Below are 23,603 nucleotides of genomic sequence, written 5' to 3'. Positions count from 1 at the left end.
AATATTAAAATGTACAGTCCTTGCAGAAAACTAAAGCCAAAGGTACTAGATAGACAATATCCCTACCAAACTTCCACTTTAGAGATGACTCATGTTCCAAACAACTCCAGTTTTTATAGTTCAATAGACCGGTCGGTCAGGTGAATTATAAAATTAGTAAACAAGTGCATACGAAAAAGGTGGCTGTTATTTCGAAAACATGAAACATTACGCAATTTAATGATAATAAAAAAAAAAATTAATGACACCAAAAAGCACTTACATTAATTATCCAAAACTAGATCCAATTTTCATAATTCTTGCAACTAAGACAAAAATAGTAGGCCTGATTCAAATAAACAAATATTCATTTGAATAATTTAGGCATGACGAAAAACGATTCATTTGAATTTTAAGGCTTTCTAAAATTACCTTAATGTCAAAGTCAAGGGCGTATGAAATCGATACATAAATAGTTTACAGCTGAAGTCGGGCAAAAAAAAAAAAATATATATAGGTATATACAATTATTACTGCGAATAGTATGGAAATGCAATTAATTTAATAAATAGAACAATTATGGTAACATTCATTGTTGACTAGTTACATAGGAATCAACAATAATTGAATATTAACAATGATTTTTCAAGCTTAAGTTCATAATTAAAAAACAATATTCTGTTAAATACATGAGTTTATTCTCTTTGGAAAATTCTCATGGTATTATTTCTTCCAAACTTCAAATTTGTTGTCAGAAATGTATATTTCAAAATTATATACACAATAAAATGATAATTTTTAAGAAAGCTTGCATCCAAGTACCTCTGGGTTCCATTAAAATCAATTTTAAAGAAAAAAACTTTTAGCTGAAGTTGCCTCTATCTAAGCTGCAGGTAACAAAATCCTAGAATTCATCGGAACTTTAAAAGTAAGTCTAAAGAACTCTCCTCTAAGTAGACTAAGTTTAGAGAAATCAGCTTGTGAGGTTTTTGAAAAAAACACGTGCAAGTTATAATCCTGTATGACAAAACCAATTCCCTAACGATTTTCTTCTACTCGAGTTTTTAGCCTATACATTTAATTCTCGTTAACACTGCACAGATAATAGATTCTTCATTTGGTTAGCCCTTTATGGAGAAGCTATAACATCCCTCTAACTGAACTAGTTGATGTAAATGTGCGTAAAGATAGTAAAAAGTGAAGGAAAATACAATAGTAGGAGCTGAATAAAAAATAATAAAAACCCAGAAAAAAAATCCATTCAATTGGAGAGATTATTGCTCGCTTAGTTGGCCTTTAAACAGTTCATTTAAGTGCTTTCTTTTATAGCAATACTAGAATTTCTCTCTCCCTAGTAGATTTACAATAGAACATTTACTATATTTAAAAATGCCTGTTTATATACCTACGATTTAGTTATCATAGTTTTAACTTTTATTTTTTAGCTAATTCGATTAACTGAAACAACGAGTTTACATTTTACAATAACTGGTACAATAGTTTTATATTTCGATAATATTGTTGTTGGAGTTGCCTCTAACCCGGAATTATGTTGACCTTCAAAAATATAGTCACCATCGATGGACAGTGAGCTCCTTAAAATATATATATATATTTAAGCGTAGCACGCCTTGATAAGTAGTTGTTGTGTGATAAAAGAAATAGAATAATAGCGTTTGCTTTTGATGCTGTCACGTAAACATAAAAGCCTTCGCTTTGCCATCAGCAGAGCAGGATAGTTGCAAGGTGATGATGATTCTTCCTGTGGTTTGCCTTCTACACCTTTTAAAAATGTTAACCCTTTGTTGACTTCAAACAGCTTGAAACAAAAAACGGCATTAAAAGAACAAATATTTGATTCCATCTTTAAAATTCCATGTTTCTTGGAAAAAATTTCAAATATTCATTTAAAAAAATAAGTTCTTGGATTTTAGAAAAACCTGTATCAAGAAATGGAATTGCAACTATCGAAGTTCATTTCATTCACCTCACATTCATATTTACTCTCTACTAAGATGTGATCAAATAAAAGTGCACAAATTTTGAAGATATGTTCCCTTGAAGGAAACTTTTGTTTTTTGAATAAAGTTATTGATCTTTACCTTAATTAGTAATATTTACTTCCAACAGATTGTTGAATGACCTGGCCATTAACGACATAAACATATGAAATATGTATGTAATTTGGGAAGCGTAACATTAAATTAGGTGGGTGGTTGTTGGTTATAAGGTAAAGTAGTACAGTCAGGTTCAGCAGGTAGAAGCTTTTTAGAAAGATAGTGAGTCATCATGTACTGTGGGACAGATTCCCATACCAATCGGCACTAAACAGCACTGAAAGTCACTTCCCTGCAGGACTTAGAGGTACGGTATCCTCATTCCCTTTTCAAACCTGTACATTTACATTTAATATTACCTCACTATTACAAGATCAACTTTTGTTTTTAAACTAAAAGGATTTCCCCTGATGTAACACATCCAATTTTAAATTCAATGAATTTAATGGAATCTGTTAAATGAAACTTAAAAAAAAAGCCATTCAATATTGCTGCGTTTAAGTTCTTAGATTTTGTACTCTGTAGGAGCCTCTACTGCTCACATCTGGTAATGGAAGTGTTGTTAACCCTTGTATGACCGGAGATCAAGGAAAATTTTATAAACGTTGTAATGAAGTTCGCAAAACTATTAACGAACTATCTTACGATTATACTCTATAACAACTATATTTTCCAATACTTGAACTTTTTCATTCAAAAATATCACCTACTTTCTAAATAATTCGAAAGAATCATAGGCTCGCTCTTTCTGCTAGTTTGCCGTTCTGGCAAAATGCTGTCAGTTTGCTGCCCCGACGGAACAGTAGGTACATTGCCACTTATAAAACCACTAACCCCTTTACAGCAGTTTCCAGGTTTAGGAAATTTTATAATGATAACAGATTTCGGCTTATTTTTAATGTGCTTCACTAGATCCGCTTTCATTTTCAGACCATCTTCTGTGCGTTGAGGAACTGACGCTTGATTCTTTCGTTTTTTGATTCGTTCTTTTGTATTGTACTTTAAATTTTTAGTTTCACGTGATTAAAGTTAGACCCTTGACCCATTTACACAGGGTAGGCTGAATTTTTAGTTACCATTCGAAAATTAGTGGAAAAATAAGGAATTATTATCTAGTTTGATCAGAAAGATTAGGATTTCTGCTTCAGTGTATCAATAATTAAACCAGAGGTGGAATGAATACACAGGACAGCCGAATTTCAAATTCGTCTGAAAATTGAATGCAAAAATAAGAAATTCCCTTCCAGTTTTGAACAAATGAAAAAGAAAGATTAATAAATGAAAAAATAAAATTATCAATATTTCCTGTCAAACTAGACGAGAATTCTTTATTTTTCCATTAATTCACCAATCTAACTTTAAATTCAGTGTACCCTGTGCACGATCCATCTGTGGCGTAGTTATCAATGCTATAAGGAGAAATAATAAGCATTCCAGTCAAATTAGACAAAAATTACTTATTTTTCTATTAATTTGGCAAAGGTAATTCCAATATTAGGCTACTCTGCCTGTACAATCCTCATTTGCATAATTATTAATACACTAAAGTAGAAATCTCATTTTTTGATTCAAAACTAGAGCAGAATTTTCCATTTTACAATTAAGTTTGTAATGGTATTTACAACTTTAGGCTACTCTGTGTGTACAGTACACCTTTGTCATAGTTATTAAAAGTATGAGGAAGAAATCATTATCTTTCCAGTCAAACTAAATGAGAATTCCTAAATTTTTCCATTAATTTTGCAACCATAGCTTCAAATTCTTGGCTACCCTGTGTGTTCATTTCCCCTCTGGTTTAGTAATTAATTGTATAAAGCAGAAATCTCAATTTTTGCAGCAAAAACTAGACAAGGGATCCTTATTTTTCCATTAATTTTGCAATCGTAACTTCAAATCCGGGCAACCCTGTGTCAGAATCTCAGAATTTCCTGTTTGATTAGATGAGAACTCATTACTTTCCCATAAATTTTGGAATTGTAACTTAAAATTCTAGGCTACTCTGTATGTACATTTCACATCTAGCTTAGTAATTAAGTGTATAACTGAAATCTCAATCTTACCATCCCAATTTAATTAGAATTCCTAATTTATCCTTTAATTTTGCGATTGAAAATTAAAATTCAGATTACCCTTGTATACATATACATTCTAACTTCGGCTTATTTATTATTACAAAAAGCAGAAATCTTAATCTTTTCAGTCAATCTAGACTAGAATTATTTTTAATTTAATTCTAGAGTTATTTTTCCATTAATCCTACAATCGTAACATCAAATTCAAGGTACTCTGTTTACACAATCCGCCTGTGGCTTGGTTATCAAAGCCATAATGCGGAAATATTAATTATTCCAGACTAATCAGGCCAAAATTACTTATTATTCTATTATTACAGCAAAGGTCGAATATTGGGATACCCAGTAACCTGTAATACATGTAGCAGAAATCTCATTCTTTTGTTCATAGCTAGAGAACATTATTCATTTTTCCATTTATTTTGTAATGGTAATTCGGATGTTGGCTATTCAGAGTGTACAATCCATCATTGCCTTAGTTATTGAAAGTGTGACGGAGAAATCACAATCTTTCCAATCAAAGCAGTCGAGAATTCCTTATTTTCTGTTAATTTTGCAATCGTAACTTGAAATGGTGGGCTACTCTGTTTGTACTTCCCACCTCCAGCTTAGTAATTCAATGTATAAAGCAGAAATCTCAATCTTTTCACTCAAACAGACAAGAATTCCTTATTTTTCCATTAATTCTGCAATCGAAACTTCTAATAAAGGCTACCCAGTGAATACAATTCAATTTTATCTTAATTATTAATACCTGAAGCTGAAATCAAATATTTTTCAAAACTGGGAAAGAATTAATTATTTTTCCAATTATTTTGTTACTGTAATTCGAAATTCAGGCGTGAATTGGATTGTGCAAACAGGGTACTCCGAATTTGAAGTTATTATTACAAAATAAAAGGTAAAATAAGGAATTCTTCTCTAGTTTTACTGGAAATATTAACGTTTCTGCTTCAGTGAATTAATAACTAAGCCAGAGATGGAATGTAAACACAGCATTGTCAACGCCAGCAGATATAATGGATGTAATAACTGCGAGCTTTGAGTTTGTTCTTATTAAATGTATTTAAAGTTATTGTGTTTAAAAGTAAGAGAACCGCATCGGTTGCTACTAGCTGCAATCGCATATCTATATCGATAGTAATCGAATTTCATGTGTAATATTTTCCTTTGTAGTAGGGTATTGATAAAGGATACGATATGGTTAAAAGTAAGATAGGATTATGCGTTGCTTTTAGTACAGCGTAATATGAGGTCGGTGTGATTTGAATAGATATTAACTTATTTAACAAATAGGAACTTTAGTGTATGTGATTTTGTCTGCTCAAAATGCCAAGGGAAGGAAACACACATTTCATTCTCTACCCTGTTATAAGTTCAATTCAAAAAATAATTGTTTACGATATGAAAGATGTAAGTTATAAAATGAAACTTAAATTAACTGATACAATTTCATTCTTATATTCAATAAAATGGTCTAAACTTCTGATTATTTTTCAGACTTTTTATGTAGTAGGGTCAAATAATACCCAAACTGTATTTAGGGTTTTGAGAATAAATCGAATGGACCCATGTGAACTGATAATAGTGGATGATAAAATGGAATATTCTAATGAAGAAATAAAGTCGTTCTTTCAGAAAATAGATAGTAAAACCAGTAAAAGCACTAACAAATATGTGTCAGCTTTTGGAATTGTTGGTTAGTAATTTATAAACAATTTTCTTTTGTTATCGAGCTATCTTTTTCACATTATCCTGTACTATTTTCTTTTTGATGGTACTGGTTTTTAATTACTCAATCTATAAACTTTGTATAAGTTATTTACAAGATAGATATTTAAATGTCTTTATATAAGATATTTAAAACTGAAACTTAGTAAAAGGTTTACTACGGCGGGTATAACATTTCTTCAAAGGTACTTTATCTCTAACACAATGTTTTAGCAGGATACTTGTTTAAATTTCCATTTTTATCAGGTAGTAAAACTTGGTTGACGTAGGTTTCTTTTTCTCCCTGGTTTACAGATATATTTTGCGTATAAAATTACTAAAAAAGAAGTAACAGTAACAATTGAAAGTCTGTTTAGCAAATACCCTCAAGCCTTAATGACGTTCCTATAAACTTAGCCACTTCTAGTTTTAGAGTTACGTAGATTGAACGGAGTCTAATTTTTTAAAATATTTACGCCGTGGCAAGTCCTAGTGTCCACATTACCGGAGCAATGGAGCCTCACTATAGAGCATAAAAAAAAGAGAAATCACAGCCAGCCATACGCTTATTGTACGCTTCACTGTACTATTCGGAGTCTTTTTTTTTATATGCAACAGATTCTCATATCTTTAAATATATAACTTTATTTACGTAAGTGTACATGGATAGCGTTGGACTATGTAAAAGTTGGCTTAATTATAGCTGGGCTGTTGACTCCTCTTGGAACTCAGAAGGAGCCGACCAAACTAGACTTAGTTAATTACAATCTCCGCAGTGGAATCCAATATTCGCTTATTACATAGCTAATCTTTTTCTACAGATATTAGACTAATTTTATGATATAAATGGAAATGAGTGCATACTCTCAGAAAAAACTCTATAAATTTAAACATATAAGGATTGTGCCTCTTAATAAATTGGTGTAACGGTTCACGATCGCTAAATACATTACAACCCTTATACAACTGTCATACCGGACAGTTTTAAAGATGTCAGAGTGGAGAATTCGAACGTCCATGTAGGTCCTCATTGGCCAAATTCAAAATTCCTCGATGTATTCTCTATTTGAAATAATTCTTTAATATTTAAATAAGAAATTAAACTAAAGGAAAAATTAATTACGACATATAAAACGGCCAAATTTGGTTCATAAAAAAAATTCATTTTATGCAACAAAGAGTACATCTGTAAACCTATTCTACAAACCAATATGTCTGTATTTATATTTGACCCTATGGGTGAATTATTTAATTTATAGGAAAAAAAAGTGTTCTACACATAATCATATGTTGTTTAGTTCAGTACTTCGTACATTCAATGATGAGTAATTGCACTTGGAGTTATGTAGGGCAGATTTTGTGTAGTGGTTACTAGCGCGTACTTTTATGAGGATATGCTAGTCTACTATTCCTTGTAGCTACTTTTTTTTTCCAGAAATATTCTTTGGAAGTACTTCCTGCCTCTTTCATATAACCTAATTTGGTTACTGTTCCTTAAGCTCACCAGAAAAAATTAGCTATTCCCTTACATATATGTTTTGTAAGTTTATGGATTTTGGTTTTAGGATTTGTGCGTTTCATGGAAGGATATTACATGATTCTCGTAACAAAAAGAAGACGTATCGCCACAATAGGTCTTCATTATATATATAAAGTAGAGGATACGACTATGATATACATTCCAAATGAAAGTGTTAAAACTCCCCACCCTGACGAAGCAAGATATGTTAAAATGTTTCAAAGCATTGATCTATCCAGTAACTTCTACTTTAGGTAATTTTTCATTTTTTTTTTTTTTTATGTCTTAAGGTTGAAACTTAAACAGATTTTTACCGTTTTGTTTTTTCTATAACAACAAAAAAAATCTGTATATACCTCAGCATCTATATCAATAAATGTGGAATTATACAAACCCTTTAATTAAACTACAGGTATTCTTTTATTTCCCGTTAATGAAAGAAATTTAATTTAATTTTAAGATGTAAGATCCATCAAAATGAAAGTCATTGAAGTACCTAATGATTTTTACACATATGAATTTAGATAAACAGAAAGGAAGTAGAACAGTTTTAGAAAAAATTGAACAAATTTGCCGAATCAATGAAGTTAAAAATATACAGAATCAGAAAAAAATTAAATAAATCAACTTAATGTTTCCACAGCCCTAGAATTATTTTTTATATTATATGAGAATAAATGTTTATTATTATTATTACACTGATTTGTAGCAACTATTTTTGAGGACACAGTTTTCCATGTTGAAAGTGTTTTGGTGTTTCAGTTACAGTTATGACCTCACTCATTCTTTACAAATAAACATGGCACTTCCAAAGGGATTAAAAGATATGGTTGAAGATGTAAAAGAAGAACAGGAAAACGTTAATAAAAGGTTATTGAATAATCTAATGTTTCACATTTAGTGTTATTGATTGAAGTATGCTTATTTAATCAACAATGAAACGATAAGATACCTGTACAAATTCAAATGTATTTGCCACGACAGTCAGGTATAATGAACTTTATATTTTCATTTTCTATTTATCTAAATAAGTACTGTTTTAGATTTCAATATACTGTTTTGGTTGAAGTATATTTTTTATATTTCTGCTTAGATGTGGTGTCCAGAAAAATGAGCGTCTTCGTTTGAAAGAAGTGGAAGTAAATGGCAGATCAAATGAAAAATTTGTTTGGAATTCATATCTGCTTTCGGAAATAGTTGCTGGACGATTAAGTCAAGATTGGATTCTGCACATGGTGCATGGTTTTGTCAGTCAAGCTAACATTAGCGTTTTTGGTAGATCGGTATATGTAACCCTTATTGCAAGGAGATCAAACAAATATGCTGGTACAAGATTCCTTAAGAGAGGTGCGAACTTTAATGTAAGTTTAACAAAAACCTTGACTGCAAAAAGTTTTCGCTTACTGTTTCATTGAATTACAACTTAAACGATCTGTATGATATCATTGCTAAAATTTACTTTTAGTACTTTTTTTTCAACCTTCTTTCACGAATAATGTCTTCAAAACTAGGGTGATGTAGCAAATGAGGTTGAAACAGAGCAATTAGTTGAAGACATGGGAGTCAGCAGCTGGCCAACTTGCCCTAGAATTTCTTCATTTGTCCAGATGAGAGGTTCTGTGCCTGGGCATTGGAGTCAGGACACTACAAAAATTGTGCCAAAGCCTACTATTTCTTACGATATTGCTGATCCATTTGCAGAAACTCCTGGTAATTCTTCTTTCTTCTTGTATTACTATTCTTATTTCTTTTTTGGCTATAATATCACTCAGTTTTGATTATTTTTTAACAGGACGACATTTTAAGCAGTTGTTTGATAGATATGGAGCTCCTATAATTGTTTTAAATTTGGTTAAGCAGAGGGAAAAGAAAAAACATGAATCCACTTTAAGCGAACAGTTTAGTTCAGATATAAAATATCTGAATCAGTTTTTACCCCCAAACAAAGCAATACAATATGTGACATTTGATATGGCCAGAAAAAATAAAGGGTATGTAAGTAAAGAAATTATTTCTTAACAAATTGATGAAATAGAATGAAAGTTATTTAGTTACACCCGCAGAAAATATAAGATATTTCTTCAACACTTTAAAAATCATCTATTTTCTTTTAGATGCGTTTTATAGATAAATTCTATAGAATCCTATTTATTGTAAATAAGAAACAATTGATAAAGTGACGTATAGGTTATAATTTTCATGTTAAATCAAGTTTTGCTTAATGTTGCTGGCAAAGATACATTTCGACTCTGCTATAATGTTTACAAAATTATTTTTCAATGATTGTACACTTAACGAGAATTTATTTCTTATTTGTAACATTTTTAGGAGTAAAGCAAATGTTCTGGGGCGTCTAGCGAAAATTTCTGAGAATGCTTTATCGAAAACTGGTGTGTATTTGCAAACAGGAAGAGGGGAAACTCTTCAAACTGGCATCATCAGGGTTAATTGTGTGGATTGTCTGGATAGGACAAATACAGCTCAGTTTGCTTTAGGAAAATGTGCTCTTGCGATACAGGTCGGTGGGCATGAAACTAACTTTTGATAATTGGACAATTGTGACGAAAAAAATGATTGATTACTTAAAAATTAAACAATTTTCTGGAGGGGTGGGGAGTATTTGTTGTATATTTTAAAACCTGTAATTTTGCAGCTCTCTGGTTTAGGGCTTCTTGGTAAAGGGCGGCTGGATTTTGATTGTGATTGTACACGCTTGCTTGAGGTGCTTTATGAGGATCATGGTGATACGCTAGCGTTACAATATGGAGGTTCACAGCTTGTTCATCGTATCAAAACCTACCGCAAAACAGCACCTTGGACCTCTCAAGGAAATGATATTATGCAGACTTTGAGCAGATATTACAGCAATACTTTTTCAGGTACTGATTTAATAGTAAATCAACTCTTTTAGTAAAATATACTGGTTTACCGCGCAGTTTTCATTCTAATAAGTGATCCAACTATCGCAACCCTGTAACGGATAACCAACAAAACTATAGTATAGTGTACTCTGCATTGTTTTCTTAAATTAATGAATTTTGAAATAGTTTACTTTTTTCCGATTTCAACTATGCAGATTTTGTAGGAAGAATTACTGCAGCAAATGAATGAAAGTAGTTTACTTACTTGAACGTAATCTGTTGAATGAATAATATGTGATAAATAGCAAAAAGTGCGGAAGAATGATGCTGAATAAAATATACAAAATAAGAGGAAATACTTTATCTGTGCTATTTGTCAATTAAAAAGTAACTAAATAATTAGAAGTATTAGTAATGGAAACAGTTTTTTAATCTGTTAGATTTAAACAATATGATTGCAATTTGTAAATTTGATAGAGAAAGTGGTTTGAGTGTGTTCATTAGATTTTATCCTAAAATAGTTCCATTAGAATGTATTGTGTTATTTAAGGTAACTACTATTCGGCGAAAATTCTAGTTTACAAGAAAACCTAACTACGTACGTATTAATAAAAAAAAGTTGTGTGAGTGTGCATAATAGATGTTAAATATTATATTGGAAACAGTAATGTCAATGGAACCGAAAGTTGCCGACAAAAACCGATCACATTCGGCTTGATAGAAATATAAGTAAAAGAAAGTCGTGTGAGTGTGCAAATAAAATTAATCATTGTCAAAGAGCCGAAAGTTGCCGACAAAAACCGATCGCATTTGGCTTGTTAAAGAGAAGAGAGAGAAATAAGATACTAAAAAACACGGCTAAGGCAGGTTGGGTTACAGATCCAGTGATTCCTGGAAATCTGTTCTTTTTCTTATTAATTTTCCAACTTCTAACCCATCGGTCCTTAATCGCATAGGTTTGTGCTGACTTTACTGGTCTGTAGTGAGTTTATCCTCTATATCTCAGGAACGGATGATCGTACAGAGTTCAAATTTGATATTTTATTCTGGTGCCACCAGCGGAAGCTGGCATAAATTTTTGGTAAAAATAACTCCACCGGAAGTACCACTTTACTGAATAGATTTTTGACTTTTTTAAAAAACCTCTTCTTGGATTTACTTTAAACTTGGTATAATTATAGCTCACAAATAGTTCTATAACTTTTATACGAAACATTTTTCTGTAATACTTCGATTAAGGGCACTTTTATGGGAGGGGGTGGGTAGGCAGTCCGTTAGATTGCCAGTTCGCTAGAATGTATGAACTTAACTCTTTTTGAGAGTCGCAAAAGAGTCTGTGACATCTAAATAAATTCTAAACAAAATTAATGAAAATTTAATGCAGTAAAATTTCTTAAATGGTATCAATTGCATTAAAATGCAAGAATAACAAATGCTTTTTCGAACGTTTCTGTATAACTGAACGTTTTTGGACTACAGTTAGAACAGTATTAGATTCAAAATTATGGAGAATTAACTCTTGTTTTACATATTCAAAGTTAATTTTTTATTATTAATTAAGTATTCGCAATAATTGAGTGCAATTTCAGATTCTGAAAAACAACATGCAATGAATCTTTTTCTTGGACTCTTCATTCCTAGAAGAAATGAAACCCCAATTTGGGAACAAACTACAGATTTTTATTTACATCACCCAGAAACTACAAAAGTACTTCTTCCAAAATTTGACAGGTACTTCTTGTTACTCTTTTTTTTTCAGTATTTATGAAGAGATATTTCTAAAACAATACGAGCTTTTTTTATTTATCCTCTTTTATATGTTGATGTATTGGTACAACGTTAATTTGTAGATATTAAATATACAGTCGAACCTCGCTTAACGAGCATAATTCGTTCCAGTACCTTACTCGTTACGCGAAATACTCGTTAAGCGAAACAATTTTTTTATATAAATTAAAATAAAAGGGGATAATTGCTAGATCAGCCACACTTACACCATTTTCTCGTTTCTCAATGATTTTACGTTTCAATTCTAACGTTATTTTAATTCTTTTCGAAGCCATTTTGTTAGAGGGATAACAAAATAAACACAATAATATTTAAACACAAATATCACTATATGGACTTCCCCTATACACCACTCATTCGGTGAAGTTCGGTTTCGACTGTATCAATGCATTAGATACGTGGAGAATATGAAACGCATATGCGTAAACAGGAATAACTAATCGAAGAATGCGCAGTTTTCGATGACTCAGCGAAAACTGCGCAGTCAGCGAAATGTCATTAGAAAACTATCGTTATGCGAAACATCGCTCGCCATAAGAATCAATTTGTTTTACTCGTTATGCGAATTACTCGTTAAGAGAGGTGCTCGTTATGCGAGGTGCCACTGTAACTTGATCAATATATCGTCGCCTAAGAAGTGATACCTTGTAACTAGAAAATATCAACTTTACAGGAGAAGGAAAAAAACAGGATATAAAATTCATTTTAAGGCATACAGTAATTCTTCTTTCAATATTAACTATTAGTGTGACTGTCGTCTTGAAAGTGCATGATTGAAAAGAAATTTTTTTTCAACATTTATTTTTTTTTTCAACATTTATATATAAAAATGTAATTTTCGTTGAAATTTTAGTTACGAGGTATCACTTCTTAGGCGACGATATACAGGGTGACCAGAGTTATATGCTCCACCCACTTTTTTTTTAACGGCGGGAAATTTGAAAAAATAAAAAACATGTATTTAATCATTTTTAGTCTAGTTTATTTTCAGTGATTGACACATTTTTTTAAACCCCTGTATCTCGAGATACAGCATCCAACTTCGTTTTTTCAAATGGAACGTTATATTTTTTTTTTTGCATATTTTTATAGTATTTGAGCTCCTAAAAAGAATAAAAAAAATTTTTTGAAATAGGTTAGGTTTTTCAAAAGTTATGGTAATTTAAAATATGAAAAACAAATTTCATGTCCAGGTAACGTTGAACACTCTCGCATTATGTGCCGGGCAACCATCTTGTTGAAAATACATATCTAGCCGACGTTGTAGAGGAACATCTTCAAGCAGAACTGGCAAAATGTCTCTTAAAAAAAGTTAGATACCTTGCACCAGTTAAGTTGTCTCTGTAGAAGTATGGGCCGATTAGTTGATTACCTAAAACTCCACACCAAACGTTTGTAGAAAAAGCAACCTGAACCTCGAATAACTCTAGCCTGCCTAGATCTTGACTCCGCGACCATAAGTGCTGCTACAAGCAAAGCGAGGGAGTCCAGAGTTTTGGATTGCCTATCCGTTGATTGTGCCCAGTTTGAACAGATTCTTTAAAAATAACAATGTAATTTTGACAATAAACTGAAATTTGTTTTTCATATTTTAAATTACCATAACTTTTGAAAACCTAACCGATTTCAAAAAAAATTTTTTTTTGTTTTTTTTAGGAGCTCAAATACTATAAAAATATGCAAAAATAAATATAACGTTCCATTTGAAAAAACAAAGTTGGATGCTGTATCTCGAGATTAATAAGCGCAATAATTCAAGTGGATCACTGTTTTGTAGGCTTCCTTTGACCCAATGGTGGGGAGAGGAAGATGTACAATGTTTAGCTAAGGATTACAGAGAACGAGAAGCAATAGTAAACAAGTTAACCCGCATGGATAGAGTTGATCTCTTCACTGATTTTCACAGAACTCATGAATTCACTCCATTTACTGATGTGTTTACTTTCACTATGAGTCACACTGTCAGGTGAATATTTATTACTTGAATCTATCTTAGAACTGTGAAATATTATATATTAAGACATTTCAAGTTTGAATTCTAGTTTAATGTCCTTATGAATGAGATATTATTATTTATCGTTTTTTTTATTTTGACAGAGACTTTGCTCCTCATTGTGTGACTGATCTTAGTCCATTCACTGTAAGAATCGGCCCTGGACGCAGAAGAGATGACATAATAAAAGGAAATCCTTCTCTGACTGGTCACTGTTCTACGACAAGCAATACTAGCAGCGACAGGTTAATACAAATACTAATTTTTCTTCTCAATTTGTGACTTACATAATATTTAATTTAATTTTTTAATACTTTTTGTTATTTCTATATTATAATTAAGTACTAATTCAGTTGCAGTCAAGATAGCGATGAAGAAGAAATAAGAACTGATTCACGACAGTCATCATCACCTGCTAAACAGAGCACACAGTCCAACATGGCCCCACTTTGTTTTGTACCTAAACAGCCATCTGTGCAAGATATGCTTATGTATAAGAGGTTTGTATAATCAACATCACTGTAAAGAATTGTAATATTTCTTCTAGTACGTGTGCATTTATTTGGTAATGTTGGAAAGTTCAGTTTTGGCGTTTTGTGCAGTAGTTAAAACTCTGAAGAAACGTTTTTGGTCTACAGTTATAACAATATTAGATCCAAAATTAGAGTGAATTAACACTTGTTTTACCTACTCAATGAAATTATAATTTTTATTATAATTTCACTATTAGCATAATTAAATGCTATTTCAGATTCTGAAAAGCAGCATATACAAAAGTTAATGAAATCCAATTGAAAAATTTCCGGGCTCCGATGATAATAGTAACGAATTTTTCCAATATTTTCCGCAGAATTAGTTAATTTATTTAAAGTATCTTCAATGAAGTATTTGAAACTGAATTAATTCCAAGTACTGAACTGAAATTATAATGTTCTTGCTTTTTGAGAAAGATCACAGATCTGGACCGGAAAAGTGAAGGGTATTACTTTGGGCGTCAATTATGTGACTCAACTTTTATCCAAATTTTATTATTTCGTCAACAAGAATGGTGTGAAAGTTTATTAATAATTCAATATCTAAACGGAATCAGGGAAAATCACCGTTGATTTTTGTAATTATTTTATATTTATTAAGCAGATGTTGCATTTCACTTTTATGCTTAATTTTATTAGTAACTAGATCTGAACTCTGTAACAGGAGTTACTAGCGTACCTCTACACCAGTGGTTCTTAACCTTTTCATAGACGCGGAACACAATTATATGTATATATTTTTCTCGCGGAGCACTAACATTAAATAATTTGAAATTCGGTATTTAGCAAGAACATAAAATTAAATCAAATTAAAAAAAAAGGAACAATTTTTTGTTTTCTTATCTTTCCTAAGTTTCTAAATTTCAATACATTTAAAATTGAAATTTCGCGGAACCCTTGGACCATATTCGCGGAACACCGGTTAAGAACCACTGCTTTAAACAAAGTGTACAAGAGAACAAAATTTCATACGAATATGTGGTTCACAATGGGAGATATAGAACGGCCATAATTTTACAGAATTTCATGACCCAAAAAATTTTCAACCCTTTATATCTTCTACATTAATAGATCTTGGCACAAAATAACTATAGTTTATAATTGAGAAAAACAAAGTGTACAAGAGAACAAAATTCCATATCAATACGTGGTTCACGGTGGGAGATATACAACAGCCATAATTTTACAAAATTTCATGACCCAAAAAATTTTCAACCCTTTGTATCTTCTTCCTTTTTAGATCTGTGCACAAAATAACTATAGTTTATATTTGAGAAAAACAAAGTGTACATGAGAAAAAATTCCATACCAATACGTGGTTCATAGAGGGAGATAGATTTAGAACGGCCATAATTTTAGAGAATTTCATGACCCAAAAAATTTTCAACCCTTTATATCTTCTACCTTTTTAGATCTGTGCACAAAATAATTATAGTTTATAATTGAGAAAAACAAAGTGTACAAGAGAACAAAATTTCATACGACTATGTGGTTCACAATGGGAGATATAGAACGGCCATAATTTTACAGAATTTCATGACCCAAAAAATTTTCAACCCTTTATATCTTCTACATTTATAGATCTGTGCACAAAATAACTGTAGTTTATAATTGAGAAAAACAAAGTGTACAAGAGAACAAAATTTCATTGGAATATGTGGTTCACAGTGGGAGATATAGAACGGCCATAATTTTACAGAATTTCATGACCCAAAAAATTTTCAACCCTTTATATCTTCTACATTAATAGATCTGTGCACAAAATAACTATAGCTTATAATTAACAAAAACAAAGTGTACAAGAGAACAAAATTTCATACGAATATGTGGTTCACAATGGGAGATATAGAACGGCCATAATTTTACAGAATTTCATGACCCAAAAAATTTTCAACCCTTTATATCTTCTACCTTTTTAGATCTGTGCACAAAATAACTATAGTTTATAATTGAGAAAAACAAAGTGTATAAGAGAAAGAAATGCCATACCAATACGTGGATCACAGTGGGAGACATAGAACGGCCTTAATTTTACAGGAATTCATGACCCAAAAAATTTTCAACCCATTATATCTTCTACCTTTTTAGATCTGTGCACAAAATAATTATAGTTTATAATTGAGAAAAACAAAGTGTACAGGAGAACAAAATTTCATACGAATATGTGGTTCACAATGGGAGATATAGAACGGCCATAATTTTACAGAATTTCATGACCCAAAAAATTTTCAACCCTTTATATCTTCTACATTTATAGATCTGTGCACAAAATAACTGTAGTTTATAATTGAGAAAAACAAAGTGTACAAGAGAAAGAAATTCCATACCGATACGTGGTTCACAGTGGGAGACATAGAACGGCCTTAATTTTACAGGATTTCATGACCCAAAAAATTTTCAACCCTTTATATCTTTTACATTTATAGATCTGTGCACAAAATAACTATAGTTTATAATTGAGAAAAACAAAGTGTACAAGAGAACAAAATTTCATACGAATACGTGGTTCACAGTGCGAGATATAGAACGGCCATAATTTTACAGAATTTCATGACCCAAAAAATTTTCAACCCTTTATATCTTCTACCTTTTTAGATCTGTGCACAAAATAATTATAGTTTATAATTGAGAAAAACAAAGTGTACAAGAGAACAAAATTTCATACCAATATGTGGTTCACAATGGGAGATATAGAACGGCCATAATTTTACAGAATTTCATGACCCAAAAAATTTTCAACCCTTTATATCTTCTACATTTATAGATCTGTGCTCAAAATAACAATAGTTTATAATTGAGAAAAACAAAGTGTATAAGAGAAAAAAATTCCATATCAATACGTGCTTCACAGTGGGAGATATAGAACGGCCATAATTTTACAGAATTTCATGACCCAAAAAATTTTTAACCCTTTATATCTTCTACCTTTTTAGATCTGTGAAAAAAATAATTATAGTTTATAATTGAGAAAAACAAAGTGTACAAGAGAACAAAATTTCATTGGAATATGTGGTTCACAGTGGGAGATATAGAACGGCCATAATTTTACAGAATTTCATGACCCAAAAAATTTTCAACCCTTTATATCTTCTACATTAATAGATCTGTGCACAAAATAACTATAGCTTATAATTGACAAAAACAAAGTGTATAAGAGAAAAAAATTCCATATCAATACGTGGTTCACGGTGGGAGATATACAACAGCCATAATTTTACAAAATTTCATGACCTAAAAAATTTTCAACCCTTTATATCTTCTACCTTTTTATATCTGTGCACAAAATAACTATAGTTTATAATTGAGAAAAACAAAGTGTACAAGAGAACAAAATTTCATTGAAATATGTGGTTCACAGTGGGGAATATAGAAGGGCCATAATATTACAGAATTTCATCACCCAAAAAATTTTCAACCCTTTATATCTTCTACATTTATAGATCTGTGCACAAAATAACTGTAGTTTATAATTGAGAAAAACAATGTGTACAAGAGAAAGAAATTCCATACCGATACGTGGTTCACAGTGGGAGACATAGAACGGCCTTAATTTTACAGGATTTCATGACCCAAAAAATTTTCAACCCTTTATATCTTCTACACTTATAGATCTGTGCACAAAATAACTATAGTTTATAATTGAGAAAAACAAAGTGTACAAGAGAACAAAATTTCATACGAATACGTGGTTCACAGTGCGAGATATAGAACGGCCATAATTTTACAGAATTTCATGACCCAAAAAATTTTCAACCCTTTGTATCTTCTTCCTTTATAGATCTGTGCACAAAATAACTATAGTTTATAATTGAGAAAAACAAAGTGTACAAGAGAACAAAATTTCATTGGAATATGTGGTTCACAGTGGGGGATATAGAAGGGCCATAATATTACAGAATTTCATGACCCAAAAAATTTTCAACCCTTTATATCTTCTACATTTATAGATCTGTGCACAAAATAACTGTAGTTTATAATTGAGAAAAACAATGTGTACAAGAGAAAGAAATTCCATACCGATACGTGGTTCACAGTGGGAGACATAGAACGGCCTTAATTTTACAGGATTTCATGACCCAAAAAATTTTCAACCCTTTATATCTTCTACACTTATAGATCTGTGCACAAAATAACTATAGTTTATAATTGAGAAAAACAAAGTGTACAAGAGAACAAAATTTCATACGAATACGTGGTTCACAGTGCGAGATATAGAACGGCCATAATTTTACAGAATTTCATGACCCAAAAAATTTTCAACCCTTTGTATCTTCTTCCTTTATAGATCTGTGCACAAAATAACTATAGTTTATAATTGAGAAAAACAACGTGTACAAGAGAACAAAATTCCATATCAATACGTGGTTCACAGTGGGAGACATAGAACGGCCTTAATTTTACGGAATTTCATAACCCAAAAATTTTCAACCCTTTATATCTTCTACATTAATAGAGTTTGGCACAAAATAACTATAGTTTATAATTGAGAAAAACAAAGTGTATAAGAGAAAGAAATGCCATACCAATACGTGGATCACAGTGGGAGACATAGAACGGCCTTAATTTTACAGGAATTCATGACCCAAAAAATTTTCAACCCTTTATATCTTCTACATTTATAGATCTGTGCACAAAATAACTATAGTTTATAATTGAGAAAAACAACTTGTACAAGAGAACAAAATTCCATATCAATACGTGGTTCACAGTGGGTGACATAGAACGGCCATAATTTTACAGAATTTCATGACCCAAAAAATTTTCAACCCTTTATATCTTCTACATTTATAGATCTGTGCTCAAAATAACTGTAGTTTATAATTGAGAAAAACAAAGTGTACAAGAGAAAGAAATTCCATACCAATACGTGGTTCACAGTGGGAGACATAGAACGGCTTTAATTTTACAGGATTTCATGACCCAAAAAATTTTCAACCCTTTATATCTTCTACATTTATAGATCTGTGCTCAAAATAACAATAGTTTATAATTGAGAAAAACAATGTGTATAAGAGAATAAAATTCCATATCAATACGTGCTTCACAGTGGGAGATATAGAACGGCCATAATTTTACAGAATTTCATGACCCAAAAAATTTTCAACCCTTTATATCTTCTACCTTTTTAGATCTGTGAAAAAAATAATTATAGTTTATAATTGAGAAAAACAAAGTGTACAAGAGAACAAAATTTCATTGGAATATGTGGTTCACAGTGGGAGATATAGAACGGCCATAATTTTACAGAATTTCATGACCCAATAAATTTTCAACCCTTTATAACTTCTACCTTTTTAGATTTGTGCACAAAATAATTATGGTTTATAATTGAGAAAAACAAAGTGTACAAGGGAACAAAATTTCATACGAATATGTGGTTCACAGTGGGAGATATAGAACGGCCATAATTTTACAGAATTTTATGACCCAAAAAAATTTCAACCCTTTATATCTTCTACCTTTTTAGATCAGTGCACAAAATAACTATAGTTTATAATTGAGAAAAATAAAGTGTAGAAGAGAAAAAAAATCCATATCAATATGTGGTTCACAGTGGGAGCTATAAAACGGCCATAATTTTACAGAATTTCATGACCCAAAAAATTTTCAACCCTTTATATCTTCTACATTTATAGATCTGTGCACAAAATAACTGTAGTTTATAATTGAGAAAAACAAAGTGTACAAGAGAAAGAAATTCCATACCAATACGTGGTTCACAGTGGGAGACATAGAACGGCTTTAATTTTACAGGATTTCATGACCCAAAAAATTTTCAACCCTTTATATCTTCTACATTTATAGATCTGTGCACAAAATAACTATAGTTTATAATTGAGAAAAACAAAGTGTATAAGAGAAAAAAAATCCATAACAATACGTGCTTCACAGTGGGAGATATAGAACGGCCATAATTTTACAGAATTTCATGACCCAAAAAATTTTCAACCCTTTATATCTTCTACATTTATAGATCTGTGCTCAAAATAACAATAGTTTATAATTGAGAAAAACAAAGTGTATAAGAGAAAAAAAATTCCATATCAATACGTGCTTCACTGTGGGAGATATAGAACGGCCATAATTTTACAGAATTTCATGACCCAATAAATTTTCAACCCTTTATAACTTCTACCTTTTTAGATTTGTGCACAAAATAATTATAGTTTATAATTGAGAAAAACAAAGTGTACAAGGGAACAAAATTTCATACGAATATGTGGTTCACAGTGGGAGATATAGAACGGCCATAATTTTACAGAATTTCATGACCCAAAAAAATTTCAACCCTTTATATCTTCTACCTTTTTAGATCAGTGCACAAAATAACTATAGTTTATAATTGAGAAAAATAAAGTGTAGAAGAGAAAAAAAATCCATATCAATACGTGGTTCACAGTGGGAGCTATAAAACGGCCATAATTTTACAGAATTTCATGACCCAAAAAATTTTCAACCCTTTATATCTTCTACATTTATAGATCTGTGCACAAAATAACTGTAGTTTATAATTGAGAAAAACAAAGTGTACAAGAGAAAGAAATTCCATACCAATACGTGGTTCACAGTGGGAGACATAGAACGGCTTTAATTTTACAGGATTTCATGACCCAAAAAATTTTCAACCCTTTATATCTTCTACATTTATAGATCTGTGCACAAAATAACTATAGTTTATAATTGAGAAAAACAAAGTGTATAAGAGAAAAAAAATCTATAACAATACGTGCTTCACAGTGGGAGATATAGAACGGCCATAATTTTACAGAATTTCATGACCCAAAAAATTTTCAACCCCTTATATCTAGTGGTTCTTAACCTTTTCATAGACGCGGAACAGAATTATATGTATATATTTTTTTCGCGGAACACTAACATTAAATAATTTGAAATTCGGTATTTAGCAAGAACTTAAAATTAAATTCAAATTAAAAAAAAAGGAACAATTTTTTGTTTTCGTAACTTTCCTAAGTTTCTAAATTTCAATACATTTAAAATTGAAATTTCGTGGAACACTTGGACCATATTCGCGGAACTCCGGTTAAGAACCATTGCTCTACACTAATAAAGTAATAAATAATTATTTGGTACTGTTAGATATGTAGAAATTGGCCGTCAAGCTACCGTGACTAAAGGAAGCTACACTCAACTTATTCTTCAACCAGTTTCTAAACTAAAATCTGATTCATCTTTTGAAGTAAGCATAAATTCTTTATAATCAAACAAATAGAAGGTTTTACTTTCAATAACAATTTTTAAACGTTAATACAGATTTCCTTGAAAATATAAAGATTTTAATCTTTTATGGAAGTAATTATGGATTGCATAGTTCTACAAAACCCAGATATTACAATAAAAAGAGGCTAACTTTTAACTATAAAATAATTTCCGTTTTTATCTTAGGTCACGCCTCCTAAAGTGAGTGCGCAGTCACTGGCTCTTTATGAATCCTTTGTAGCCAAAAAGTATAATACATTGGATGATTGCATATTACCCCAACAAGCTGAAAAATATGCTCGCTATGCCAACAACCAGTTCTACATGTTTCAAGGAAATCCATGGACTTATTAGAATTCCGTGTAAACAAAGTTCCTATTGTTTATAGTCATTAACAACTATAACACCATGATAGATTTTTTTTCATGTTTTATTATTTTGCGACAGTTTCATTTTGTATTTCAGTCGAAAAAATATTTACTTAGTAAATGTAATGCAATTTTCATTTCAAGTCTATTGTACAATTCATTTGACTACAAAGTAAATAATAGTCAATTTATTTATTTAAAGAAGTTTTGATTGTAAAATATTTTAAATTTTTTGTTATTGTTTTGTTAAGAGATTGTAAATAGATGTTATTTTGAATGTAAATAGATTTAATATTAAAAAGTGATTACTGTTTTTCATTTAAATTTTCATGTCCAAATTTCTAATTAACATTTTCCACTCACAGTGGCGCTTTTAACTGTCTGGCAGCGTACGTGAACGAAGTATTAAGGACGAACAACAGATTCCATTAGCTGACATTCATTAGGCAAATGGTACCTTAAATATCACGATATCAACTGATAAATTGATGTAATGCTATTTCTGTGTAAGCTAGTTAGAAATATGATTAATATGGAACTATGGAAGCTATTAATTATCAAAAAAAGAACATAGATTACGGGTCCTAGGGCAACTGGCAGTAGCCTTCCCAAACTGCTGTCTTCGGTCTGATGAAATTAATATGCGATATACTGGAGGGTATTCCGAAAAATATAACATAATAAATGGAAGGCCTTGCATGACCTCAATGGTGAGTAGAATCTTGGGACTTTTTATTTCTGCAAATATTTAAGAACTAGGCTACCATGCGTCAGAACACACTTATCTCACACTGTTCATTTGTGGTCTTTCGAAGTTAATTACCAATAGTAGAACTCTTTAGACTACATGTAGGACATAAAGTAACTAGGAAACCCTACATTAGAAGAGCAATGGAAAAGCACTGAATGTTCCTACATATGTCACATACAACACCGATCCAAAAAAGACTTCGGTTGAGGTATTTATGAAGATGGTTGTTAAGCTTCACTATTTTCAATAGGAAATTGAGGATAAATATTGTGTGATGTGTGCATCCTCGAATCTCCAACAAGCTTTGATTTGTAGAAGTGCGGGAGGGAGAAAGGCACTTTAGTAAAACAAGAATGCGATTTAGGTTCAACCGTAATCACACGAATCCGCACCTGTATAAGTAAAGTAACTAGGTAGTCCCTAAGTGCGATTGCAGTAATGAAGAGGATCAAAGTAGCACTCATTCTTTAAATGCAGCTGAAAGTTTTTAAAAATTATTTCTAGTCGAAATTATAAACAAAACATAAAGGCATCAATTGCAACTGCTGGTTGCAGAAGAGTAGCAGTTGAGTTGTAGCCTCCTTAAGCTTCTGTATCTTACGTTTTCTGAAGTACATTTTTTTACTGCTTTTGGCCTTCATGCATGCCCTAAATATAAATATTGAAAGACTGAATTAATCAATGTGCTATATTATACATCATAAAACACAATTTATTTTTTTGAATAAATATTCTACAATTGATTTGAATCGAA

At 31.1% G+C, this 23,603-nt stretch overlaps 1 protein-coding gene across 1 annotated transcript; it reads left to right on the top strand.

The window, feature by feature from the left end:
- The first annotated feature begins 5,293 nt into the window (after nt 1-5,293).
- FIG4 (polyphosphoinositide phosphatase FIG4) lies at nt 5,294-22,230 on the top strand. Its single transcript, XM_074119780.1, has 15 exons — nt 5,294-5,521; nt 5,609-5,807; nt 7,384-7,591; nt 8,100-8,207; nt 8,431-8,698; nt 8,849-9,047; nt 9,130-9,328; nt 9,666-9,855; nt 9,991-10,216; nt 11,788-11,929; nt 13,764-13,952; nt 14,084-14,224; nt 14,333-14,479; nt 21,611-21,710; nt 21,917-22,230. The coding sequence occupies exons 1-15, from the start codon at nt 5,438-5,440 to the stop codon at nt 22,082-22,084; spliced, it is 2,568 nt and encodes an 855-aa protein (XP_073975881.1). The 5' UTR covers nt 5,294-5,437; the 3' UTR covers nt 22,085-22,230.
- Nucleotides 22,231-23,603: the final 1,373 nt, after the last annotated feature.

The sequence above is a fragment of the Rhodnius prolixus genome, unplaced genomic scaffold (assembly GCF_049639745.1).
Source record: "Rhodnius prolixus isolate KJV_2025 unplaced genomic scaffold, Rpr scaffold_2, whole genome shotgun sequence".
Lineage (NCBI taxonomy): Eukaryota > Metazoa > Arthropoda > Insecta > Hemiptera > Reduviidae > Rhodnius > Rhodnius prolixus.
This window is presented reverse-complemented; position numbering and strand designations above follow the sequence as displayed.